This window comes from Mus caroli, unplaced genomic scaffold, assembly GCF_978045245.1.
Source record: "Mus caroli unplaced genomic scaffold, Mus_caroli_1 scaffold_18, whole genome shotgun sequence".
Classification (NCBI taxonomy): domain Eukaryota; kingdom Metazoa; phylum Chordata; class Mammalia; order Rodentia; family Muridae; genus Mus; species Mus caroli.
The window spans coordinates 68,207,721-68,232,842 of NW_028227273.1; the positions used below are offsets into that span (position 1 = coordinate 68,207,721).

The following is a 25,122-nucleotide window of genomic DNA, read 5'->3' on the forward strand; positions in this document are numbered from 1 at the left end:
CCTGAGACGTGCTGAGCATCCAGACATGGCAGAGAGCCTGCAGGGTGTGGGGTCTCCCCTGCAGGATCCTGCTTGTTCGTTTCCGGCGGGAGAAATGGACAATGGGGTCTCTAAGGACTGTTTCCCGCCACTGGCCCCATTGTTGCTATGCCTGCCTTTCTCCTGGGCCTCATTATTGCGCAAAAGGCTAGTGAGACCCTGAGCAGACAATGCCTGTGGCTTGAAAGCTCTTGAGTGAGGTGTGCGCTGGGTTTCTTAGGACGTCAGTCAGATTTCTTCTGCCTCTACCTCATGGCTCCTGGGAAACAGCTTCAGCTCCCGTGCTGTGCGGAGTGAGAGGGGAGTTCTAGAAATGCGTGACCTCCCTCTAAGGCTTTCATCCATCATCAGTCCCAACAGACTATTCATTCAGACTGGGAGAGTGACAAGGTTGTGCAGAGACCAGACATATGGTTCCTTGCCTCAGACTATGACAATGGTGGTGCCACGCCCTACATAGGCCCTCCGGAATGGCTTCTTTGGAATATTTATAATCAGATAACTTAAATCACACCTGTGTAATCTGAGGGTGGACAGAGAGCATGCTCCTTTTCCATAGACTGCTTCTGGAGAGGGAGGGGTACTGAGAGTCCGAGATCACTCCTGACGAGTAGGCCATTGCATTTTCTCCCTCCGTATCTGCCTCTGAATCGGCCCCTTGCTGCTACGTGTTTTCTCCCCAAGCTCCATGGAGTGCTAAGGGTTTAGACCCTCGTCTTTCCATCTGGTAGGGGAAGGCTGGTCCAGTGGCCTCAAGTCTGCTCTAGGGAACAGGTGGTGAAGACTCCAAACAGTAGAGGCAGAGACAGCAAGGAGGATGGTGTGTATAAGCAGGGCCCAAATCACAGGAGCTAGCCTGGGAAAGCCTTGTGAGGAGCAGAGACACCTCCAAGTAGAGCCCTGGCAGCTGAGGAGCAGAGTGTGGGTGCCAATGTCAGGTCAAGTTGCCAGGGCTTTCTGGGTGCTCCCGGTCTTAGAGTACTGCCAGGAGCAGCAGACAGGAATAGCTATGGCCAAGCAACCCTGTCTAGAATTCAGTGTGTGGGAGGGCTCTGGTATACATCTCCTGGTGGCCAGGTTCTGAGCTGGATGGAGCAGAGCCTCTCTCTGCAGGATACATATACACCTGCTGTCTTGGGACACCTGTCCTGCAGATGGCTTTGGAGGGTAACACTCTGTGCCTGGGCGATAGGGTGGTGGTATTGGGCATGTTCAGTTTGGAAGCCATCACTGTCTATGCTAGGGATAGCCCAAGAGACCATGAGTGAGCATAGTCAGGGAAGATCTACCATTCCCAGACAGTTAGCCTTGATGTGGGTGGTCGGGGTCCAGCAGCTTGACTCAAGGCTCTATCTGTTTCCATGCAGGGCCTTACTAGGAGTCTCTCAACCCTTTATTTTTGAAAGAAGGAGATCTTCCGGACTCCTGGGCTGTCTTCCACCCTAGGCTGGGCCCTTTGCCAGCACCCAGTCTCTCACATCCGGCCCCCTCCCTCCATACTCACTAGAGAGCCAACATCTGTCTCTGGCTGCCCGCCCCTCTCCTTCGACCCCAGAATACTCTGTTTCCCGCCTAATTATTGTCGCGGAAGAGGGGGAGGGGCGGCTGGAAGGACGTCCTCTGTGGTTTGCTTCTGGGTTTTTGGTAGGCTTTCAGTCATTTTTTGTCTTGGTCAACAGAATTTGCGTGAGAGTGACTTTCAGTTATAGACCCTGACTATAACCCGAGGCTGCCGGCCAGCAGTACAGCCTCAGGGGGATTTAGAACTGAGATTCCATTCCATGTGGTTGTCTGTAGAGTGGACCCTGAAGCTGACCGCTGTATGTCTCGGACCGTAGACCCACTCGTGGCAAACCCTGTCATTCTCGCCCATCGCTACCCCAAACCATCACCCGGAACCCAAGGAGGGTCCCCCGGATGGCTGGGCGGAAAAGAATGAGTGTTGGACTGGCCTCGGAGGCTTCTTCCACTTCCGGCGACTGATCGCAGCGGATACTTAGATTTCTGCGGTTGGCGTATGCTGCAAGCGGATAGAGTTTGGCTCAGGCTGGGGGCAGCGGGGAGGGCAACCGCTTCCAGTTACCGGCCCGGAGCCTCGGGAAGTAGGACCTGGAACTGAGTATCTGTCAATCATGGATCACGACGACCCAGCCGAAGCGTTGACTGAGCTACGCGAGAAGCGGCTGGGCTTGCTGGAGATAGTGCAAGCGGCGGCAGGCTCGGGATTGGCCGTCTATACTATATGGGCGCTGCTGCTGCAGCCCGGCTTCCGCCGGGTGCCTCTGAGGCTGCAGGTGCAGCGTTGAACCTTGGAAGGAGAGGGGCCAATACTGGTGCAAGACAAGGTTCCATGGGTGGGGTCAAGGCTACTGAAGGTAGCGTAAAGATGGGCGGAATCAATTATGGCGCGGGACCTAACCCGGGAACCCGATGCACGGAGAGTTGGGACCAGTAAGTTGCGGAGCCTGGGTCTTTCGTCAAGACCAAGGCTAAATGAATGAAGTTTCATTCAATGATTGAGTTACTTAGGGGGTACGGGCCTATGACTGGAGAGTGGGCGGGGCTCACTGGATGTGGCAGGTATCAATTTAAGGAAGGAAATCTAGTAGGCTCCTATCGGCCCCCAACCTGTGTGATTCTAGCCTCAGCCCACCAAATTCCTTATTCAGGTGCCCTACGTTGGCGCGAGTGCCCTGCAGGTTGAGAACGTGCTGTCACTGTTGCGAGGTCGCCCTGGAAAAATGGTGGATCTAGGCTCTGGTGATGGCAGGATCGTAAGACCTGTATCTATATATTCGTTGTCCCTCCGGTGGTGGCCCCATTCCCTTCATCCAGATCCCACACTCTTGGCTCCCATAGGTGCTGGCGGCCCACCAATGTGGTCTCCGTCCAGCTATGGGATATGAGCTGAACCCGTGGCTTGTGGGACTTGCACGTCTGCATGCCTGGAGGGCCGGTTGTTCTGCGAGTGTCTGCTACCATCGAAAAGATCTCTGGAAGGTACCCTACCAAACTTGATCCCCCTCCCTCCCCCTCCCACTCTCTTTCTTTCCAAACTTGATTTTCTTTACCCTCTCTCCCTTTCATTCTTTTTTTTTTTTTTTTTTTTGAGATGTGTGTCCAGGCTTATCTCAAACTAGCCTAGGATTACAGGCATCAGACCTAGTTTATGCAGAACTGGAGATTAAACCCAGGGATATGTGTATGCTAGGCAAGCACTCCGCCACCCGAGGCACACCTCCAGCCCCTGATATCTTTATCTCCCAAGTTTCATGCTCTGAGTGGCTATTATGTGGATATCTGGGTGGGCTAGAGGCTCTGCCTTGGGGACTGCATGCTCTCCAGCCTTTACCCTTGTTTTCTACAGGTGAGCCTCAGGGACTGTCACAACGTGTCTGTGTTCCTGGCTCCCAGTGTGGTAGGTTTTGGGTCTGTTGTCCTGCTGGGAGATCAGGGCCACAGTCTTGGCTCTTGGATGCTCTCGGGCCTGGAATGTGTTCTGGGCTCAGCTGGATGGGGCAGCTTTTTCTGACCTGCTCCTGTGCTCTTTTCCCTCCTGTTCTTTCCTACAGCTCCAACTGCTGGAGGACAAACTGCAAGCAGAGCTCCCTGTGGGGGCCCGTGTGGTATCTGGACGATTCCCCCTTCCCACCTGGCAGCCTGTAGCTGTGGTGGGCGAGGGCACCGACAGAGTTTGGGCCTATGATGTCCATGGTACTGGGCCAACTGTGTCTTCTTGTGGGGTGCCCATCAAGGCCACCCCAGAGTCCAGTTCTACCTTAGTCCCTAGAGCCCCTGTTTGACAAACTGGCTGACTGGATGAAATAAAGACTCTGGGTTCAATCCTGACTTTTGTTTGTTCCAGGAATCACTTCCTGGGGCGGGGTGTCCAGAGGGTTCCATGCTGGCTGTAAAGAGATTTCTGTTGAGATTTTTCTGGGAGACTAGCTAGTGACTCTGAGTCCTTGGGCGCCGAGGCCTAGTGGAAGATACAGCTTTACAGCTTCTTTTTTTTTTTTTTTTTCCGAGACAGGGTTTCTCTGTGTAGCCCTGGCTGTCCTGGAACTCACTCTGTAGACCAGGCTGGCCTCGAACTCAGAAATCGGCCTGCCTCTGCCTCCCGAGTGCTGGGATTAAAGGCGTGCGCCACCACCGCCCGGCGAAGATACAGCTTCTACTCCTTGGGGATCTCCAGTATTCGCCAACTTCCTCAGTCTCAAGATTTCCTGCTTGTACCTGATTGGGATGATAAATCACTTGTCTGGCCATGGATTCTTTTCTTTGCACCAGATTAGGACCCTGGAGCCGCATCCAGCCTACCTGCCCAAGTGCTGGTCCACATACTCCTGTAGCTCAGAAAGCTGCTGCTCTGCCATGGTGGCCCGGACCATCAGCTGTGCCCGTTCCCGTTCTAGCTCTGCCTGGTGGAGGCATGAGTTATGAGCCATGGTAGGAGGTAGGGTAGGGTAGGGGATCCCCGCCGCTCCTTCCCTACTACCTGAGTGTCCTGGGAGAAGTCCTGCAGCCTCTGCTGGATTTGGGCCCAGGATGCAGTGTCTAGGGCCCTGTGAGGACAGGGTAGGAGGGGCAGTCTCCTAGCCAGGCGTAGTACTTGCTGTGTGGTTTTAGGACAGCATAGCACTGCCTGGAGCCCTGGAGCATCTGTACTTTGGATAGTCCTCTGACTAGCTCAGTGAGCCCTGGTCTATACAGTGTTTTCTTCCCCAATTCTTGGGAGGTACTATCTCAAGAGCCTGCCTGGTATACAGCAGGTATAAAGGCCCAAAGCTACAGCTGCCGAGGCCACTAGGCTGCCCACTGTCACCAACCCCGTTTCACCTATCAGATACGTAACAAAGCAGCCATCCATTTTCAATGATTACGAGTGTTCCATTCAAACTGAGATAGCCCAGAGCAGGGATAAGAGAACCCTACCCGGTAGCGAGGGTTGCTGGAATGAATGAGGACTGTTCAGCCTCTGGTTCCCTCTGCCTGACTTGTAGACCTCTCCTATACCAACAGAAAGCACTCACAGTGGCTGTGACTTGTTCTCCTTGGAAGTTTCACCAGATCCCTTCTCTGGGTACAGTAGCATTGTCCTATGTCGGTCATACTGTAAAAGGACATGGTGGCTGACTAAAGAAGGCCAACCGCTCAAAGGCTCTGAGCTTGGGATGAGGCCAGGGGTGAGTCCTTCCTGGGGCTCTGGGCTTCAAGGCAGTTTGAGACAGCAGGGAGAGGGCACCTGGGCCCCAGTATTACCTCGTTTTCTCTTGGGTGGCTGAGTTCAGTGGCCCAGTGCATGGGTAATGGCTCCAGGTTGATGGCTGTTGCAAAGGTAGCCCTAGGAATACCATATGACCTGTTGGGATCTGTGTGTGCCTGGCACTGCTCCTGCAGCACGCTAAACCACAGTACAGGTCGCATGTTGCCATCCCACTCCAGGTGCCTGAGTCAGGGTGGAGCCCACCTGCAGGTGGTTAGCAGCAACTCCTGCCTCTGGTTCAGATCTGCCAGGCGCTTTCGGTAGGTCCGGGCAGCTTGGGCCAGCTGTTGCTCTCGGGTTCGGTGTGCAGCCCTAATGTCCTGCAGAGTGGCCTCCAGGAAAGCTTGAAGGGCCGCCTGATTTGTGCTACTGGCATTCTCCTGGAGGGGATTGGGTAGGACAGAGCTAGGGTTGGGGTTGAGTTTGGACCAGGTTAGGCAGCTAAGCTGGAGGAGCTGGGCTTGAGTTGGGGAACATGGTTGGGCTTAACCTTACTCTTTTTTTGTTTGTTTTTCGAGACAGGGTTTCTCTGTGTAGCCCTGGCTGTCCTGGAACTCACTCTGTAGACCAGGCTGGCCTCATACTCAGAAATCTGCCTGCCTCTGCCTCCCGAGTGCTGGGATTAAAGGCGTGCGCCACCACCGCCCGGCTTAACCTTACTCTCTATCCTAGCTGGCTGTGCAGGGACCCAGGACCACAGATTCCTTGTAACTGTCTGCCCAGCACAGCCAGGCCAGACTCACACTCCTCAGATCTCAGAGTCTACTTCCGACCACGACAGAACTAAAGTGCTCACCACCGTCTCTCTGGCATAGTGCTGCAGCCGGACAGCATACTCCTCGTTCATCTTCTTCAGCTGGAGCTGCAGCTGAGTGTTTTCAGCCTCAGCCTGCCGGAGTTGACCCTTACAGGAGGCCAGCACCTGGGAGTACCCAAGAGGCGATTGCTCTGTTTGTAGGACCCCCACCTGCCAGAAGCCGAGGCTCACGGGGTGGGTAAAGCCTCACCATGGCTTGGGAAGCCAGTTGCTGACCAGTTGTCCTGGCTTCCTCTCGGGCTCCCTGCAACTGCTGGCTTAGGACTCCCCTGTGAACACAGTACAGGCTCAGCTAGGCCAGGGTGAGGTACTCCGTCATCCCCTAAAAGAAGGATCTCTCCGACCACTGGGCTCTGCTTGTAGGTGAGGTGAAACTCACACTTGTGTCTCCAGTGCCTGCTGCCTGGCTCTGTGATGCTCCAGAAGCCATTTCAGTTCCTCCTGCAGCTTCTGCTGGCCTCCTGGAGGCTGCAGGGTGAAAAAGACAGACAGCAAACTCACCGCAGATCCCTGTGCTAGGTGGCTGTGCATTGACGATGCTCATGCTGCTCAGGCTCAGAAAGCCTGCCTTTCACAGGCTGCACCTTCGTTGACAGACGGGAAGAGAGGGGAGGGGAGGGGAGAGAGCAGCAGACACCCGTTTTACTGTCCCTGTGCAGGTGCTCAGCCCAGTCAATACTCACCGTAACTTAAGAATCTGTGGCAGTTACCTACCACATTTAGGCCTGGGGTTCTCCACTGACCTCTAGTGGTGGCACCTGGTGTTGCCCCAGATTGGCCATTGGTTGGACTCTATGTCCCTGGCAGGCACCATTTCCATGCAGTTCTAGCTCTAGCACCCGACTTTCCAGTCGAAGAATCTGTGGAGATCCAGAGTGACCTGGGGTCCCGCTAACTGCCGGACCACCTGGAGCAAGTAGATGCTCACCTGGGTACATGGCAGGAGCACATAGACAGGAGCCAGGTAGAGGTCCACAGACACAAAAGTATAGGTTCACTCTCAGGCACCTGAACCCCTAATGGTGCTTGTCCCAGGTGTGTACTCTGTTCCTGTATGAACTCAGGCTGACACACATAGCTCGCTTGGCTACTCACTTCCCTCCTCAGCTCAAAGACTTCAGCTTCATGCTGTTGGCGCAGGTGGTGGGTCGAGATCTGCAGATCAACTAGCTCCTTAGAAACCTGTGGGTAACCAGGGTGAGAGATGCTGCCAGTGGCTTCTTAGGCTCTCGGCTCCTACCACAACCCCACAGCCCTACATCACATCCACCTGCAACCGCTGTTCTTCACTCAGCTCCAGATGTGTCTGATGCTCTGTCTCCAGGCTAGTGGCCCAGGCTAGGTGCCCAGAAGCACTTGGCAGCCAGTCCTCGGCTCCTGGAGCAACCTGAGAAGGTACCACCACCCCACACCTAGGTGGGTCTCTGGCCTGGGCTGCAGACCCCATTCTCTTGGAGGCATTTCAGGCCTCCTGAGCCAGGTCAGCCCCTTCCCTGGGCAGGAACAGACACAGGATCCAGGGACTTAATCCCTTCCAGTCATTTAAGAAAAGGAAGGATTCCAAGAAAACATCAGTGTCTTGGGAGGACTCACGTTCTCTGCAACTCGAAGTGGGACCCCTGGCTTGGGGTCTGGGGATGCCACATACTCCATAGAGGAAAGAAGTTGTGACCTCTGATCCATCTGATAGTGGCTTGCTTCCTGACTGTTGCTGGAAGTGTTGTCAGTGTTGCCAAGGCCTCTGTTGATCTTAGAGACTACCTCTCCTGCCTACACGGAAGTGGCAAGGCAGTGTAGTGGTTAGGAAGAGTGGTATCCACAAATGGCATCCTTTCCCCCATGGCAAAAACATGAAGAGCAAAAGCTCTCTTTCTTTTAGACTGGCTGGATCAAGGAGTGCATGACAGCGGTCAAGCCTGTATCTGCGGTTGCAGACACTATTTGTCTTTATATGGGATGCCATATAAGGATGTTGTCCCTTAGGGATTTGTAACTATTTCCAGTGGTTCTCAACCTTCCTAATGCTGAGACCCTTTAATACAGTTCCTCATGTGGAGGCCTCCAACCATAAGATTTTTTTTTCATTGCTATTTCAAATTGTAATTTTGATACTGTTGTGAATTGTAAGTATCTGTGTTTTCCAATGGTCTTAAGCAATCCCTCCCAATTTTTTTTTTCCAGCGCTGAGGACTGAACCCAGGGCCTTGGGCTTGCTAGGAGCAAGCACTCTACCACTGAGATAAATCCCCAACCCCCCAATTTTTAAAAAAGACTTATTTATTATATATAGGTACACTGTAGCTGTCTTCAGATACATCAGAAGGCATCAGATTTCATTACAGATGGCTGTGAGCTACCATGTAGTTTCTGAACTCAAGACCTCTGGAAGAGCAGTCAGTGCTCTTACCCGCTGAGCCATCTCACCAGCCCCCCTTTCACTTTTTTAGGTGTCTTGACCCATAGTTTGAGAATCTCTCTTGTATATCTTCCTGTGTCAGTCGAACTCACACTAACAAGCAAACGAGCTGGACACACACCATCACCCTCTGTCTGTGAGAAGTGGGCATAATCATGGGTAGTGGACCGCGGGAGCTAGCTCAGCCTGGAAACCAGAAAGGCTAACTTTAGGAGGTGCTCTTGCCTGAGGTTGAATTGGAGCATGCGCACTGTGCCACTGTGCTCAACCGGTGCGTGCGGTCCCTTTTGCGCACGCGCAGTTCCGACCGTCGTCCATCTGGTCTCCGCTGTACTCTTTCAAGATCGCGACAGGAAAGTGGTGATGTCGCGGTGGACAGCGGCCACACTCTCTCCAGGACTAGATCGGCGGCTCATGTGCGAGTGAGGGGAACAGCAGGGAACGAGGTCCACCCAGGTCTGGGATCCTAGTGCAGTTAAGAGAGGCGGGGTCTGCTGAGGAAGGCGGGGCCTACTGTACCAGGAGCGGAGCTAGAAGGAATCCGCTTTGCTGGGTAGCTTTTCGGGGAAGTTGAAGCTGGGACAATGGGCAGGGTCTGAGGTGAGCAGGGCAGACAGCAGTCTTGGAGCTTGGAACTGAAGCAGTTCCTCTGGAAAGCGGAGCAACTCTTCCTTTGTGCTCCCAGTGTGTGTGTGGCTGACCCGGCTCGTGCAACTCATGAGAACCGATTCACTAGGTTGAAAAAGTGCGGACTGGCTGAGGTCTGCGACCATGAAGGTCAAAGTCATCCCGGTACTTGAAGACAACTACATGTACCTGATCATTGAGGAACACACGCGGGAGGCCGTAGCTGTAGACGTGGCTGTGGCCGAGAGGGTGAGGACAAAGGATGCCATCAGGGGACTCCCGGAGCAGACCGGACCCCCTTATTTTTCAAGTCATTTGATATATTATCTTTGGGATCCCCTGAAGTATGACTACTTTGATGTTCGAAGTTCCCCAGTTATTGTAATTGTCTGCCCGATCTCTCCCCTAACCTTTGCTGCCCTGGGTCCCGGGCCTGCATATGGAATTAAGTATCTGCACTAGTGCGCCAGTATGGGGTGGGTGGCCCACCTGGACGTCTGCAGCACTCTAACTTAATCCTTCCCAGTTGCTGGAGGTTGCGGGTCGAGAGGGAGTGTCTCTGACCACGGTGCTGTCCACCCATCATCACTGGTAAGTAAAGAGGGTGTGTTCTGAGCCCTAAAGCAGACTCTTCCATTAGCACGCTGACTTGACCAGTCTCCCACACTTTCACAGGGACCACACACGTGGAAATGCGGAGCTGGCACACATGCTGCCAGGATTGGCTGTCATGGGAGCAGATGAGCGCATTTGCGCTCTAACCCGAAGGCTGGAACACGGAGAAGGGCTTCAGGTGAGCATGTACCCAGAAGGGGTGGGGAGGGTCCTGGTCCGGGCCTGCCCAGTGGCCCTCACAGGTCTAATGCCTCACCATCGCAGTTTGGGGCCATCCACGTGCGATGCCTCTTGACGCCGGGCCACACCTCTGGCCACATGAGCTACTTCCTGTGGGAGGATGAATGCCCGGACCCACCAGCCCTCTTCTCTGGTACCGCGCAGCCTGGACTCATCTACCTACCCAATTCCACTGTGCCCTCCCTACCCCCTTCTGACCCTCTCTGCTCCCTAGGGGATGCTCTGTCAGTGGCAGGCTGTGGCTGGCACCTGGAGGACACTGCCCAGCAGATGTACCAGAGCTTGGCCAAGACTCTGGGAACCCTTCCACCCCAGACGGTGAGCCTTGGCTTCCTGTGGGGTCCACTTGCTTGGCACTGGACTTCCTTTGGGTATTTAACCCATGCTTTTGTACCTGTCCTGCTTTGGTAAAGGTGGTGTGGGCCTGGGTGGGTCAGGAGCAGGAGTGCCTGGCTCCTCTTTGGCCTGGGACAATAGGCTCCCTCTCTTTGCAGAAGGTGTTCTGTGGTCATGAGCATACACTGAGCAATCTTGAGTTTGCACAGAAAGTGGAGCCCTGCAACGAACACGTGCAAGCTAAGCTGTCCTGGGCCCAGGTGCATCCATTGCCAGTTGGGTGGGAGAGGGGGAGGGGGAGTGGGGGACGGAAGTAGCCTTCCTGAAATTTGGGGTCAGTTAGAAAAGGAATCTCTGGGGAGTCAGAATGAGGCATCTGCTGACTTCAGCTGGCTGGGCCTGGGGTCTGCCCTGCTGCGCCTTAACCTCCTCATGGCCGTTGGCCATCAGAGGCCCAGTGTAGTCAGGGGCTGCGCCTTAACCTCCCCGTGGCCGTTGGTTCTGTACTTTGCAGGACAGGGATGATGCTGATGTTCCTACTGTGCCTTCGACGCTGGGCGAGGAGCTCATGTACAACCCTTTCCTGAGGGTGACGTAAGTGCATCTGTGTCCTAGGTCTTCCTGTGGTGGGGCCTGAGCCCTATCAGTGGGTAGGGCAACCTCACGAGGCTGTGTGCACTGCCAGTGACGAGTCTCCCCATGGAGCAGTCTCAGGACTGGCCTGGCCTCCTCAGGGCCTCTTTGGCAGTCATTTGAGTAGTTAGGAGGGTATCTAGGGACTATTTATTGAGTTGAATGTCCCTGGCACCAGAGAAGGTCATTTATTAAGGGCCCTCCTTCCATCCACCGCCCTGCTGGGCCCCACCCCCATGGGCAACTGGCCAGCCCCACAATTCCCCAGCATATTCTTCCCTGCAGAGAGGATGCAGTCCGTGCGTTCACAGGCCAGGTGGCCCCAGCCCAGGTCCTGGAGGCCCTCTGCAGGGAGCGAGCACGCTTCCAGCTCGCTGTGGAGCCACCACAGCCGCAGGTTCGGGCACTCCTGGCCTTACAGTGGGGGCTTCTGAGCACACACCAGGAAAAGTGAACTATGTGGGGAACCGGCTTGTCCCCACACTCCCCCAGGGACCCCTGCTTTGAAGAACCAGCAAGTGGTGTCTTGTCTCTACTGCTCATGGAGCCGTACAAGTGGGATCTGTAGGAGCTCTTGTGGGTCCAGAGACATATCCTGGGGACTGAAGAGGGTGAATAAAACTTTGAAAGGCCCAGTGTGGTACCAGACACACAGCGGATCCTTCCAGAGGTGCAGGCCTGTTTATTAGTGGTGAGACCCAGCTATTGAGTTCTCATAGGCATAAAGGCTTGGTACTGACAGACTGCCCAGAGCCCAAGGCCCTGAGAACAGTTTTTAGAAGCCTGGGTGCCTCAGTAGGTACCTGCCCTCTGTGTTACAGCTTTGGGGGTTAGCCACAGAAATGAAACACCTTACACTCAGACAACTACAGCCAGAAGGCAGGGCTGACAAGATGTCCATGGCCCCAGGCCAGTGGAAGAGTCTGGAACCTCATTGAACCTACTTGGCTACTTCTGATCCTGCCTGCACTTTATGTGGGCTGCAGGCAACATTACCAGCCAGAGACATGGGTCACGCATCTCCAAGGACCCAGGTGCAGCCAGTGCCCCACTGGAGCACAGAGTCCAACACATCCTTGGAGCTCTCCTTGAATTGAGGGTCTCGGGTGTATCCTGTGGGCTTTGTTTCAGATACCCACACAGTCTTCCTGTAAGTCTTGGTGCTGGCCCTGGGGGTCTCACAGACTCAAGGCCTCCTACCACCTGATGCTCAGGCCTGAGCTGGGCTTCTCCACGGCGTGGTATTGTGTGTGCAGCAGGCGGCTGGCCCGCTCTGAGTCCTCTCCTTGCAGCCAGTGCTGGTACAGCTCCTGGACCCCTGGTGCATCTTCAGGCTCCTCAGTCCTCACCATGCTGTACAGTCTTTCCAGCTGCTGAAGGAGCTCGCTGCCCTCTGTATCCGGAGCCTTGAGCTGGCCCCCTCCATTCAAGCAGCCTGTGGTGGGGCAGGGGCATGGTTGACAGGATGTCAAGGTTAGCCCTCTGACCCCCTGGGTGTGGAGAGGGGGCCATGCCCTCCTCCTGTCCTACCCCTTCCACCTCCCACTGGTGGAAAGGTGCTGGATTATCCCAGCAAGCAGAGCCTGCGGTACTAGGAGGAGCTACCTGAAGGGCAGGCCATTACTTCCACGTAATGGTAGGGACAGCGGCCTCGTTTCAACTTCTGCACGAGGTTCTGGATATTGCGGAAGCCATAGGCCACAGCAAAGCGCAGCAGTACCTGGCCTTCCCTCTCCAGTGTCACTTCCTGGAAGTCCTTGTTCCTAAAAGTACAGGAGTAGGCTTGTGAAAACACACATTGCCATGAGAACCTGTCCCTGCTCAGGGGCAGAAGCCTTCTGGGGCTCAGTGCAGTACCAGCTGGCTCTGTCTTTTCCTGCTCGCACCGAGGGAGGGGTGATGGAGAAGGGGGGAATAGCTTGTATCCATGGCCCCACCAGATAAACTCATCCCTACCTTGATCGTAACACGGGATTATTTTCCAAAGGGCAAACACGAAGCCCAGCAAAGGTGAGAAACCCCAAGTCTAGATGCTGTACCCATGCCAGGCACCCTCTAGCCCCTGCATGTACCACTCTGGCTCAGAGTGTCTGTTCAGACCTGTTTGTTCACACTTAATGGTCATAAGAGGAGACAGACTGTGCTAAGGGCTCCAGAGGCTTCCCCCAAATTAGTGCCTGCCCTGCTGACCTCAAGGGTTGATAGGTGATTTCAGCCACGTGGATTCCAAAGAGCTCTTGGGCTGCGTGCCGGAACACATGCTCCAGGTAGCCTCCTGAGCCTCCGCCCCGATGGCTGCTGGGCTCCTCAGCAGACACACTACTGGTTCTGGGAGAGGGGCGGGTCAGTGCAGGAAGCTCAATACAACTGAGGTTTCTTGTAGTCAGACATTAAGGATTGTTCTTATGGCAGCCCTGGGAAGCTCAGGTGGCTTCTAGAGCAGGTTCTGCTTTGACACTGTAAACTCAGCCACTCTTGGGCCCAGCCAGGCTCTGGGGAGGCTTAGAGTCGCCCAGAAGGCAGCCTGGATATAGAAAGGAGGGGACAAGACACTGCCCCACCCCACAGACAGCATCAGATCCCAAATAAAGTTTCCCAGTCCCCACCACCAACTCACAAGCCATCCAGGGGCACAGGGTCCAGCTCTGTGAGGGAGACTCCTTCTTCTTCCAGCAGCCTGAAGACTTCCCCTGCAGAGGAAGCATAGCACATGCTCTCATTGATCTGAGAAAGCTGTGCTGTCCACATCCCCGAGGGACACTTACTCCAGCTTGTGGTGGGACAGTGAGTCCGGCCAGCCCCTGTAGACCCACGGGAAGGCATTCCAGCCTGGAGCACTGTAAAAGGAGTCCGGCCACTGACAGTCCAGGGCAGGCTGGACTCCTTGGTTTCTGTTCCTGACTTGTAAGTGGGAGGCAGGCAATTCCACTTAGAAGTAGGGTGAAGTTATAATCCACAGGGACTAGATGAGAGCTTGCCTGCCCTCAGGACTCATTTCTGAACCAGCAAGGATGCAATACTGGGGCTCCATTGGCCACAGGATCTTGGGAGGCACTCACAGAAGCCCCAGCTGTGTCTCTGATTCCAGTGCTTGGCTCCAAGGGAGCCTCATAGATAAGAGGGTAGAGAGTTATGCATGGTAACTGCACCTGTTGTAAGGACACAGTCCACATCACGGGTCTGGTACTCCTGGTTGAAGAAGTCAGGTCTGGATGCTTCTAGCTTTTTATCATAGCAGGGCATCACTGTTACATGGTAGATCTTGTCAGGAGTCAGATGCTACAGACAGAGTACAGAAAGCTTCAGTCCCATCGAAGCTAAGCTCAGAAGTGTGCGATGTGAGGCAGAGGTGACTTAAACAGTTACCCATGCCCACTGGCCAGCAAATGACCAGGCCACATATTGTCTCTCCCACCTCTGTTGATAACAGGCAGCTGCAACCCAGGAGATTAAGTTCTCACTGCCTTTGAAAGAAGGTCAAGTCACAGTGGAGACAACACAGACTTGAGGGAAGTGTGGCTGTGCACACATAGAGGGAATGCATGGGGCTGATGCCAGTGCTTGCGGCTGAGTACTAAAGAAGCCAGCTCCCTTCCTCATCCTGTCAGTGGGGTGACTTTAGGCTACAACCAGTGAATCACTGGAAATGACCTCAAGTGAGGTCTGATTTGTTCACCCAACAGCCTGTGGGGTGCTTCATGCCCTTGGTCTCCTGCTTCTTAAACACGGAGTCTAAGCCACTTCTGGGTGTGACAAGTGTTTTTCTCTAAGACCCGGGCCCCTTGGTGCTTGACAAAAGGCAGCCCAGGTAGTAACAGGCTACCTGAACAAGACGGATACTCAGGCCAACATTATCCACTGGCGGTCACCCAGACACCCCCAGAAGGGACCATGGTCATAGGCAAGGGGTAAGTGGCTAGCCAGCAGGCCATCTCTCACATGTTGTCTGGGGATGCCCGGTCCTGTTACCTGTTGCTGTGCGAAGAAGTCTTTGACCAGGGAGCCCATAACCTGCTGTGGGGACCGGGCTGTACTGATGTAGGGGAGGATGAAGTTGCCATGTGTCTTCTCAGCATAGCAGATCCAGCCTGAGCCAAAAACGAACAGGTTTGGGGTGAGCATAGGGCAGGTCTGGGGGTGGTTCGCAAACAGCTGCTCCTTTTGGCAGTAACATGACATTCTGGGGGTGGAGCGAGTCACCAAAAAAAAAAAAAAAAGACTGTGGCATTAAAACACCCATCCTGTCATCACTGTCATGGGAAGGCTGGTATCCAGATAATGCCAACAGGAGCCAGGGAGCCAGTGATTCCAGGCAATGTCTCAGGCCTCAGGTACCTCCCAGGTGCCAACATTCCTACCCTTCCCTGAAGACAACCCCTCCCTGTCATTTTCACTTTCCATGTCAAGCTGTCCACATCATGACGTCCTAACTTCAATTAAACAACCACGAAGCCATGGACACACCTGGGCAGGCGGAAGCCAGCACAGGCAAGGCCTCTCTGGAGTTGGCTTGCTCTCGGAAGCGCTGCACAAACTCTTTTTGGCTTTCCAAAAGGCTGAAGTTCCTCGCGAAGGCAGTATCAAAGACAAAGTGGACCCCTGGAAAGTGATGGAAGGTGTCAGTGCCAAAGGCAGCAGAAACTTCCTGAGACCCACAGACCCCACAGAGACTAACACCTGATGAGCATCTCTGCCCCAGGGGCACCCCAGCATACAGGCACCTGCTGTGTGCATGACCTGAGAGCTGCCCAGTTGACCCAGCATCACCCCCCAGAGAATTCCTAAAACCACACTTTGTCTTGGCCCCATTCTGAATGTGTTTAAGCCTTTTGTTCCATAAGCCTTGGCCCTGGATGTTTCGGCCTCCTCCAGACCAACCTGCGGTACATAGACCTCTGCCTCCCCAACTGCCTCCTAATGACGATATCCCCAAGGGCTAGGGCCACCTGTACGGCCACACTGCTGTAACCCTGCATGGACTGTGTAGACATGACTCACTGGGATTTCCAACCACAGTGAGCTGTTGTAGACTTCTGTCAGCCTGGTCTAGGCTATCAGCTAAAGCGCCTGCAGAATCCCAGTGGTGATGCTGGTGAACACTCGTCAGGACCACTACCCCATGCTGGCTTTCCTTAGGACTCTGAGGACTGATGATGACTCCTGTTACCATGGCAAGGGCCACACAGGAGCATGGCGTGCCTGCCTTTCAACTCATATCCCCTCATATCCACTATTTTCACGGTAGACATGGTGCCAGGTCATCAGGCAGGAGGATCATTCTGTGGAGGTGGCACCCTGGAAGCCCAGTCCCTCCACTTCCCCAGGAGAGGCTGCTGGACACCCAGGTCTTCCTCCACCCCAACTCCTGGCACAGAGGTAAGCCAAAGGTTACCCAAGCCAGAGCCCACCAGATGTGACAATATGCCTGAAAAACAGTCCCTGGAGCCAGTAAGATGGTTCAGCAGGGGAAGGTTCTCACTGTCAAACTAGATGGCCGGGGTTGATGCCTGAAACCCACGTGGTGGAAGGAGAGACCTAAGTCCTGAGAATGGTCCCATGACCCACGCATGCACATGCATACACACACACATTCAAAATAATTACATGTGAAAATAAATACATGGAAAAAATTTAAAAAAACAAATAATAACCTAAGCTGGGCACAGTAACACATTGTCTATGATCCAATTTCTAGGGAGGCTGAAGCAGGAAGACTGTATGTTTGTGGCCCTTGACTACGCAAGCCAGGGTTCCAAAGTGAAGCCCTGTCTCAGACAAACAAATCTGCAGAGGTGACACCTGCAAACATCCAGCACTTGCTCCACGAAGGCCATTCAAGACTAATCCAATCTAGACCTAGTGTCAAAAAACCAAAGCACAGCCGGGCGTGGTGGCGCACGCCTTTAATCCCAGCACTCGGGAGGCAGAGGCAGGCGGATTTCTGAGTTCGAGGCCAGCCTGGTCTACAAAGTGAGTGCCAGGACAGCCAGGGCTACACAGAGAAACCCTGTCTCAAAAAAACAAAAAAACAAAAAAACAAAAAAACAAAAAAAAAAAAAACCAAAGCACTGGTGGTAACCCAGGGGACAGGTGTTAGACAACTACAGTACAAAGTCAGAGCTCGGCTGCCTTCTCTCCTAAGGTCCTGACCTCACCATCACAGTGAACGTCAAGCTGAAGTCACACTAGGGAGAGTGCCCCTACTGTTCAGCTCAGGGTGAGTGACATGTGCCTGGGGGCGGGAGGAGTCCCGGAACCAGCCGCCCGCGTTCACTCAAGGTTCTGTGCCTACCTATTTTTTTGAAGAATGAAGTTAATTTCCTGGCAGTGTCTGTGGAGTCCAGCCGAAACCTGGCAGCCAGTGATGCTCTGGACTGCGGTGATACGGAAACGACCACCAGCCGCTGCTGACCGGGTGCTGCCTCCTGCAAAGCAAGACAGAGAAAAGTCCCTGGCTCTGCAGGCTTTGTGCAGACCCACAGAGGCCACCGTGACATTCAGAACGCAGCCCAGAGCTCCAGGCCTGTGTCAGACATCACTAACAGGGGTCACTGGGAGTCAGCTGGGTGGGCCAGCTGAGCTTCCCCTGATGACATACGTTGGGGTGCTGCAGCAGTTGGGGCTGATCCCCACTGTGGGGCGCTGCGGAGGCTGGGGCTGATCCCCAGGGCTCACCTTATTAGCATCTAGAACCTTCCGCAGTTCCTCGTGACTCTGCTGGGTGATGAGTACTGTCTCTGCTGATGTGACACAGCCGCTGCATGCCAGGCAGTCATTCAGGGAGACCTTGGCCTTCTCCAGCTTCTGGGTTCTTCCGTCCTGGAGGTAAGCAAAATCTGGAGCCGAGAGTCTTGAGGGGGATGGGCAGGGCATTCAGCTCAGGTAGCCTTTTGTTTTGTTTTGTTTTGTTTTGTTTTTTGAGTCAGGGTTTCTCTGTATTGCCCAGGCTGTCCTGGAACTCACTCTGTAGACCAGGCTGGCCTTGAAATCCCCTGTTCAGGTAGCCTTTTGACTTCCACTTACACCACTAAGAACCAGCATGAAGTCGGGCAGTGGTGGAGCACGCCTTTAATCCCAGCACTTGGGAGGCAGAGGCAGGCAGATTTCTGAGTTCAAGGCCAGCCTGGTCTACAGAATGAGTTCCAGGACAGCCAGGGCTACACAAAGAAACCCTGTCTCGAAAACCCAAAAAGAACCAGCATGAGAGCAGACTGGGCTCTTATGACACCCTCTTTTCATTTTTATTAACTTTTCTTTCTTTTTCTATTTCCTGACAGTAGGTGGACTTCAGGGCCCCGCAAACAACAAGCCAACACTTCACCAGGGAGTTCTATCTTCAGCCCTGACACCCAGTTTTTAAAAATGAAGTGTGTACCACACACATACACAGATGCTTTAGACACCCCAGGTGTTCCCACTGACATCAAGTTCCAGCTTTTGGCACAGGCTTGACTGGAGTACCAGGACCCCATGAGCAAGGCTGGCTTTCCATAAGTCAGTGCAGAGGCAACTGACCTGCTGGGACTGGCTGTTGCTCTCTGGTCTGTGGGGACAGGCTGGGAATAAAGGATAACCAAGAACAGAGGAAGGAAGAGAGGGCGGGGGATGCGAGAGAAGGCTGTGCAGACAGTAACAACCAACAGAATTGGTAGAACAGACCCAGGACCCCAGTGTTCAAATCAGGGCCTCCAGGACACCCTCAGTGGTCCTTGTCATACAAACGTGGTGCCTGGCTGAGCCCATCAACACTGCTGTAGATGCAGAAATGGTCTGAGCCAGGGCTAGGTGAGCTTCAGCTATTCTCGGAGCCTGTGCTTGGTGCCAATGCCCCAACCTGAGGTTAACCACGCCAGGAAACCAAAGGTCCACAGGCCCAGGCTACACCAGCATCATGCGGATGAGGCCACTTGTCCTTAAAGCACAGACCAGTGGTGATGGGCACCTTCCTCTGTCCCTCCATCCATGGGACCCCTTGTTAGGGCCTGCTAGTACACTGGGGTCTAACTGATGCCACAGACTGTCACGAGGTCACTGTTGTAGACAAACAGCTGGGCTTGTCACTGCTCATGGCGAAATGCACACCCATTCCCTGAACCTGCCCAAGGTTCCTCCCCTATTCAGAGTCCCATGGCTGGGCCTCCCTTCTCAGGGCAGTGGTGCATGGGATTTTGAAGGGATTCCTTAGAGTGCAAAGGGCAGCCAGTCAGGGTTAATTTTAACAGACATCAGGATCTAACTTTCAGATTAGAGGGAGGAGGGGCTTGAGGGAATCAACCTCCCCAAAAATCTTATGCTACTAAACATAGGGGGCCAAGGAGGAGGGGAGGCTCCCCCTGCCCTGTGCAGAACAAGACAGACTGGCTGCTCACCATGGCAGCCCTGTTCATCATCTCAGCTCCCCATGGTCAGTGAATGAGACCAGTGAGAGAGCTGGGGAAATGCAATGAGTTTCAGGGTGGCCACATCTGTGACTGGGAGAGACAGAAGATGTGTGTTTCAGATCCACACCCCAGCCTCCCTCCCCCTCCTGCCACCACCAGCCCCCAGCAGGGATGTGGTGAGACCTCAGGGTCCTTACTTGGTTCACTTGGAAGTAACTGCCATCATCTTCAATGTGGATCTTGGCTATGCCACTTCCTGGCTTCTTAGCCACCTTTACAGGCTTGATGCAATTCTACACCAGGAAAGACCCCACACCAGGCTCTATTAGGAGAAAGCAACTTGGAACGGGGGTGGGGGTGGGGGTGGGGCGAGGACGGAGTACGGAGGGCCTCAGGGATGGCTGGCTACTGGCCATAGAGTAAAGCTCACCACTGAGGCCAATTCTACCACCTTCCTGCCACTGAAGCCATGCTGAGCTCTGGTTGCCCACCCTTCTCTGTACAAGGTGAGGAGAATGTCATTGAGGCCCACTCTTTCTCCAGAATCACCATGAAGTCTGTTACAAACTCTATATGCAAGCTAATGCAAGAATCCCTGACCAGCCTGCCCTTCCTACGTGCAGATAGCAGCACATCACCGGAGATCAGAGTGTCAGAGGCCTGGCCAGACAGGAAGGCTTTCCTTGGAAACATCTAGAGGTCGCCTCCATCCCACTACCACAGATGAAACTCCATGTCTCTCCCCTTCTCTTGGACATCTCCTGTTATCACTTCCTGAACCTTGGTGGCTTTCCAGAAAAGGGCCAGTCTCGGGTAAGATGGCCCAGTTCATCCTGTCTGTGTGGCAGCTCAGCCCCTCTTTTATGGGTCATGGGAGTTGGCTAGCTCTGGAAACAAAGGGATACCCAGCAAGGGCAGCAGCTCCTGTTTTCAGGTCGGTCTGTCTGTATCCCTCTCTCTTCCTCGAGGCAATGTCAGGAACATTAGCTATGGCTGTGGCCCAAGTGGATATCAAACCTGTCCCTTCAACATGGTCCCTGTCCACAGAGATGAACAAACTGGCTCTGAGAGAGGAGTGGGAAGGGATATCTCACAGGTGTGTGGAGGCTAACCCAGCCCCACATGTCTCTGCATCACCAGCTGGGTGACACTACTACAACAGTAGTTTAAGATCACATAACAAGTCCCCCCCCCTTTTTTTTAACACTAAACCTGCCTGTCACCACTAGACACTCCCATGGTCCCAGAGATTGCTCCGGGCCCAGTAACCGCGTTGTCTGGCCCTCCCTGGCCTCAGTTGTCTGTGTTTGTGAAAAGGGAACTAGACTGGCTGAGGCCCTGGGTCCTGGGAAAAGTCACAGGTGAGAGAGGTTTCCCGAGGCGCACGGCCAGGCTCGGAGCCTCCTCCTGCCCGACTCGCCCTTGGCCGGCCCACCTGAGATGGCCCGATGAAGTCGTCCAAGTCGGTCAGCTGTAGTGCCCCACTGAAGGGCGACGCCATGACAGCCTCACTGCCGCCGAGTGTCACACGGGGGTGTCGCAAAATGACACCAAAATGACATGCAGTTCCGCCACTCTGCCGGAAAACGCAAATTCCAGCGCATGCGTCAACAAGCTTTGAAAACGAGTGCGCGCCCTCTGCTGGCGGCCTTGAGCGCTCGGCCCAGCGGACTAAAGCTGCAAGTTCCACAGCACAGCGTTCGGTCTCCCTTGCGTCCCTTGGTTGTGGTGTACCAGGGTAGCAAAGACAAATAACGCAAAGAATGAAACTAGAGACTCAAGAGTCTCTCCCGCTTTACGTAGGGGTGGGAATCCGGGTTTCATTCATCACCTTGACCTGGCAATACTCAAGGAAGGTTCCAGATGCAGTGGGCAGGAGAACACATTAACTTTGATTCACTGGAATGCCTTGGAATGGGCTTACCAAAAAATGAGATCGACAAGTGCTGTTGAGATGTTAAGACAGGAGTGTGGGAGAACATTTACAGAAGCAGGTTCTTGGACTGGACCAGGGCCAGCCAAAGGACCGTATCTGTTTGCCAGGAGGATTCTTTTTTTTTTTTTTTTTTAAAGATTTATTTATTTATTATATGTAAGTACACTGTAGCTGTCTTCAGACACTCCAGAAGAGGGCGCCAGATCTCGTTACGGATGGTTGTGATCCACCATGTGGTTGCTGGGATTTGAACTCTGGACCTTCGGAAGAGCAGTCGGGTGCTCTTACCCACTGAGCCATCTCACCAGCCCAGGATTCTTGTTTTAAATTGGATATTTTCTTTATTTACATTTCAAATGTTATCCCCTTTCCCAGTTTCCCTCCCTCCCTCCCGGAAACACCCTATCACATCCTCCCTTCCCCTGCTTCTGTGAGGGTGTTATTCCACCCACCCACCCTCTCTCACCTCCCCACCCTCAAGTCCCCTACACTGGGGCATCTATCAAGCCTTCATAGGACCAAAGACCTCTCCTCCCATTGATGCATGACAAAGCCATCCTCTGCTACTTAAGCAGCTGGAGCCATGTGTACTCCTTTGTTGATGGCTTGGTCCCTGGGAGTTCTGGGGGGTCTGGTTGGTTGATATTGTTGTTCTTCCTATGGGGTTGCAAACCCCTTCAGCTTCTCCAGTCCTTTCTTTAATTCCTCTATTGGGGACCCCGTGCTCAGTCCAACGGTTGGCTGCTAACATCTGCCTCTGTATTTGTAAGCCTCTGGCAGGGCATCTCAGGAGACAGCCATATCAAGCTCCTTTCAGCATGCACTTCTTGGCATCCACAATAGTGTCTGGGTTTGGTCACTGTATACAGGGTTGCTGTGAGGATTCTAATGCTGGAAGGAGGGTGATACATAGATCCCTGGAAATTCAAACTCCGCACCACCACCAAACCCAAGTCTATTAGAACAAACCCAGTGGAAGGCTGGCAGATGTGAGGCATATCCAAGGCCCATTAAGAGAGACAGGGCAGAACGGCCTGGAACAGTAGAAAGAATCCCTGAAGCCATTACAATCAGTGGATTTCATGAAGCCAGTCACAAAAGACCACACATGTGACACCACTCAGCAAAAATGTCCAGGACAGGCAAACCTGCAGATGGAAAGCTGACCTCAGGTGTGGAGAAGGAGGTTTCTGACCAGGGTGGTTAAAAAAGTCTTTAGAATAGATGCTGCACATGTGGATGTCATTTTTCTTTTAAACAGAATAGGGTTTCTCTGCGTAGCCCTGACTGTCCTGGAACTTGCTTGGTGGACTAGGATGGCCTAGAACTCACAGAGATCCATTTGCTTCTGCCTCTGGAATGCTGGGATTAAAGGTGTGTGCCACCATGCCTGGCTTTGTAACATCATTAATGTCACCAAAATGTCTACTAGAAATGGTAACAATCAGGCTGAGATGAGAGTTGATGTAGTGTTTGCTGTGCAGACATGAGGAATGAGTTGAGTGTGACTTGTAACATTAATGTAAAAGCTGAACACAGTGCCATGTGCTGCCTGTAATCCCACTGAAGAGGGTAGAGACAGGGAGAGCCCTGGGGCCCATGGCCAGCCACTAGCCAGCCAAGCCTGCTAACCTGAGTTCAATCCCAGGCCCCGTATAATGGAAATAGAAAACTGACTCTCTGGCCTCCACAGGTACAACATAGCACACATGTACCCATACACATGTATGTGCACACACAAATGCATGCGATTTTACAAGAGAAAAAACTGATGTACCTATACTCAGTTGTTGTTAGTTTTAGACACACCAGAAGAGGGCATTGGGTCTTACAGATGGTTGTGAGCCACCATGTGGTTGCTGGGATTCGAACTCAGGACCTGAAGACTATGAAGAGCAGTTAGTGCTCTTATCCACTGAGCCATCTCTCCAGCCCTATTGTTTTGTTTTGTTTTCCTTTCCTAAACAGAGACTGTCACTGGACAGCCCAGCCTGGATTCAAATCCTTTTGTTTGTTTAGTTTTAGGTTTTCTTTGTTTCTTTTGTTGTTGTTGTTGTTTGGTTGGTTGGTTGGTTTTTCAAGACAGGGTTTCTCTGTGTAGCCCTGGTTGTCCTGGAACTCACTCTGGTCTCGAACTCAGAAATCTGCCTCCCAAGTGCTGGGATTAAAGGTGTGTGCCACCACTGCCCGGCTGGTTTTTGGTTTTTCAAGACAGGGTCTTTGTGTATGGCCTTGGCTATCTTGAAATTCATTCTGTAGACCAGGCTAGCCTCAAACTCACAGAGAACTGCCTGCCTCTTCCTCCATGTGCACAGTTACCACCACCACAATCCAGCCTTGGCTTTGAATTCTTTATCCTACTTAGTTTATGAACACTGGGATTACAGGAGAATGCCATCACACATAGCAGGCTGTACACTTTAAATGGGGGCAATTGTACAGTATGTGAGTTTGTATCTTGGTAAGGCTGTTAAAGATGGGGTAGAGCTATAGCCAGGTAGAGCGATTTATGCCTATAATCCTGCCACAGGAGACTGAGACAGGAAGATTGCTTCAACTTTTAAAAATAATGGTTTATGGGGCTGGGCGTGGTGGCGCATGCCTTTAATCCCAGCACTTGGGAGGCAGAGGCAGGTGGATTTCTGAGTTCGAGGCCAGCCTGGTCTACAGAGTGAGTTCCAGGACAGCCAGGGCTATATAGAGAAACCCTGTCTCGAAAAAACCAAAAAAAAAAAAAAAAACCAAAAACCAAAAAAACAAAAAACAAAAAAAAGAAATGTAAATAAACAAAATAGCTAATAAAAATGGTTTACAGGACAAGAGAGATGGCTTATCTGTTAGGAATTAGATGCTACTTTTGCAGTGGACCTGGGTTGGGTTCCCATCATCCATATGGCAGCTCACAACTGTTTGTAACTCCAGTTCTTGGGGAGCCAATGGCTTCTTCTGACCTTTGTGGTTACTAGGTATGCACGTTCACATGTATACAAAAGGCATAATACTTATATGTATGAAATAAAAATAAATGAATCTTAGAAAATGTATTGTTAGTGTGTGTGTGCAAACGTGTGTGTGTGCGTGTGTGTGTGTGTGCACGCGCACGCATACATGCAACACTATGAGAAGTGTGAGTATTCGGAAGTTGGAGAAGAGCTTTGGAGCATTGGTTTTCTTCTTTCTGCTTTCTGGAGATTCCAGGAATTGAACTCTGGTTGTCAAGGTGGCAACCTGTTGATCCATTTTGCCAGCCCCAGTTGCTTCAGTTAGAGGCTCGCTTGTGTTATGTAGTGAGCCTAGGCTAGCCAGGACTACACTGCAAGACTCTTAAACAATCAATAAAAAGGGTGGAGATTGAAGGTTCAATGACCCCCCAGCTTCTGGAATGGCCTTGGATCTAGGCCATCCAGTCTCAAGTCTTGTCTGTCACATAAGAGACCAACAGAAAGTGATTTTACCAGTGTAGTTCATAAAATAGAACCTCAGTCTCTGACTCTCTCCCTCTCTCCCTCCCCCACCTCTCTCTCTCTCTCTCTCTCTCTCACACACACACACACACACACACACACACACACACACACACACGCTCATGTGCGCACACAGAGGTGGCTGGGCACCCCTCAGACGTCTTTCATTAACTCATTTCCCTGAGGGCTCTGGCTCAGTGCAGATGTCACGCCTCTCGGTCCCCAAGCTACTATTTTGCGAATTGTTTCATCATCATCATTAGCTTGGTATTTACCGTGTGCTTCCCCTGTGCATGGCCCTAAGCTAGACTCTGAGAACTGTAGGGTTTACAGACATCAGGGAGGGGAAGGG

The 25,122-nt window shown here is 52.9% G+C and overlaps 4 protein-coding genes across 12 annotated transcripts; 2 read left to right on the forward strand and 2 right to left on the reverse strand.

Annotated features, from left to right (window-relative positions):
- The first annotated feature begins 1,937 nt into the window (after nucleotides 1-1,937).
- On the forward strand, nucleotides 1,938-3,888 carry Antkmt (adenine nucleotide translocase lysine methyltransferase). Its single transcript, XM_021149381.3, has 5 exons — nucleotides 1,938-2,333; nucleotides 2,709-2,813; nucleotides 2,899-3,039; nucleotides 3,407-3,457; nucleotides 3,612-3,888. The coding sequence occupies exons 1-5, from the start codon at nucleotides 2,172-2,174 to the stop codon at nucleotides 3,840-3,842; spliced, it is 690 nt and encodes a 229-aa protein (XP_021005040.1). The 5' UTR covers nucleotides 1,938-2,171; the 3' UTR covers nucleotides 3,843-3,888.
- A 70-nt stretch (nucleotides 3,889-3,958) lies between these two features.
- Ccdc78 (coiled-coil domain containing 78) lies at nucleotides 3,959-7,844 on the reverse strand. Of its 4 annotated transcripts, none has more exons than XM_021149377.2 (13): nucleotides 7,716-7,844; nucleotides 7,393-7,509; nucleotides 7,218-7,304; nucleotides 6,866-6,982; nucleotides 6,502-6,590; nucleotides 6,313-6,391; nucleotides 6,102-6,227; nucleotides 5,510-5,685; nucleotides 5,302-5,383; nucleotides 5,073-5,152; nucleotides 4,538-4,604; nucleotides 4,360-4,460; nucleotides 3,959-4,275 (listed from the first exon to the last, which is right to left on the reverse strand). In XM_021149377.2, exons 1-13 carry the CDS (start codon nucleotides 7,803-7,805, stop codon nucleotides 4,173-4,175), a joined length of 1,314 nt encoding a protein of 437 aa, XP_021005036.1. In that variant the 5' UTR covers nucleotides 7,806-7,844; the 3' UTR covers nucleotides 3,959-4,172. The 4 variants fall into 4 exon arrangements, 2 of the variants coding, with proteins under 2 accessions (XP_021005036.1, XP_085688739.1); XR_015045819.1 differs by having other exon boundaries at nucleotides 4,044-4,275; nucleotides 4,360-4,456; XR_015045820.1 differs by lacking the exon at nucleotides 4,538-4,604 and having other exon boundaries at nucleotides 4,044-4,275.
- A 1,005-nt stretch (nucleotides 7,845-8,849) lies between these two features.
- On the forward strand, nucleotides 8,850-11,472 carry Haghl (hydroxyacylglutathione hydrolase like). Of its 6 annotated transcripts, XM_021149066.3 has the most exons (9): nucleotides 8,850-8,994; nucleotides 9,275-9,414; nucleotides 9,692-9,756; nucleotides 9,841-9,958; nucleotides 10,045-10,153; nucleotides 10,235-10,338; nucleotides 10,515-10,616; nucleotides 10,871-10,950; nucleotides 11,275-11,443. In XM_021149066.3, exons 2-9 carry the CDS (start codon nucleotides 9,310-9,312, stop codon nucleotides 11,441-11,443), a joined length of 852 nt encoding a protein of 283 aa, XP_021004725.1. In that variant the 5' UTR covers nucleotides 8,850-8,994; nucleotides 9,275-9,309. The 6 variants fall into 6 exon arrangements, with proteins under 6 accessions (XP_021004725.1, XP_029327310.1, XP_021004724.1 ...); XM_029471450.2 differs by having other exon boundaries at nucleotides 9,224-9,414; nucleotides 10,045-10,338; nucleotides 11,275-11,472; XM_021149065.3 differs by having other exon boundaries at nucleotides 10,045-10,338; nucleotides 11,275-11,472.
- Nucleotides 11,473-11,929: 457 nt separating this feature from the next.
- Ciao3 (cytosolic iron-sulfur assembly component 3) lies at nucleotides 11,930-20,917 on the reverse strand. Its single transcript, XM_021149064.3, has 11 exons — nucleotides 20,806-20,917; nucleotides 19,568-19,663; nucleotides 17,665-17,808; nucleotides 17,282-17,414; nucleotides 15,454-15,588; nucleotides 14,959-15,077; nucleotides 14,139-14,268; nucleotides 13,607-13,679; nucleotides 13,180-13,317; nucleotides 12,595-12,752; nucleotides 11,930-12,424 (listed from the first exon to the last, which is right to left on the reverse strand). The coding sequence occupies exons 1-11, from the start codon at nucleotides 20,869-20,871 to the stop codon at nucleotides 12,186-12,188; spliced, it is 1,431 nt and encodes a 476-aa protein (XP_021004723.1). The 5' UTR covers nucleotides 20,872-20,917; the 3' UTR covers nucleotides 11,930-12,185.
- Nucleotides 20,918-25,122: the final 4,205 nt, after the last annotated feature.

Coding starts and splice junctions, on each gene's coding strand:
- Antkmt (XM_021149381.3), top strand. CDS start 2,172: ATGGATCACGACGACCCAGCCGAAGCGTTGACTGAGCTACGCGAGAAG. Junction 2,814..2,898: donor GCTCTGGTGATGGCAGGATC/GTAAGACCTGTA, acceptor TGGCTCCCATAG/GTGCTGGCGGCCCACCAATG. Junction 3,458..3,611: donor TGTTCCTGGCTCCCAGTGTG/GTAGGTTTTGGG, acceptor TCTTTCCTACAG/CTCCAACTGCTGGAGGACAA.
- Ccdc78 (XM_021149377.2), bottom strand. CDS start 7,805: ATGGATCAGAGGTCACAACTTCTTTCCTCTATGGAGTATGTGGCATCC. Junction 6,591..6,865: donor ACCAGGTGCCACCACTAGAG/GTCAGTGGAGAA, acceptor TTCACCCTGCAG/CCTCCAGGAGGCCAGCAGAA. Junction 6,228..6,312: donor AACTGGCTTCCCAAGCCATG/GTGAGGCTTTAC, acceptor GGGTACTCCCAG/GTGCTGGCCTCCTGTAAGGG.
- Haghl (XM_029471450.2), top strand. CDS start 9,310: ATGAAGGTCAAAGTCATCCCGGTACTTGAAGACAACTACATGTACCTG. Junction 9,757..9,840: donor CTGTCCACCCATCATCACTG/GTAAGTAAAGAG, acceptor ACACTTTCACAG/GGACCACACACGTGGAAATG. Junction 9,959..10,044: donor AACACGGAGAAGGGCTTCAG/GTGAGCATGTAC, acceptor TCACCATCGCAG/TTTGGGGCCATCCACGTGCG.
- Ciao3 (XM_021149064.3), bottom strand. CDS start 20,871: ATGGCGTCGCCCTTCAGTGGGGCACTACAGCTGACCGACTTGGACGAC. Junction 17,809..19,567: donor GTTACTTCCAAGTGAACCAA/GTAAGGACCCTG, acceptor GCTTACCTCCAG/GACGGAAGAACCCAGAAGCT. Junction 13,318..13,606: donor CCTGTGCCCCTGGATGGCTT/GTGAGTTGGTGG, acceptor CCCCTCTCCCAG/AACCAGTAGTGTGTCTGCTG.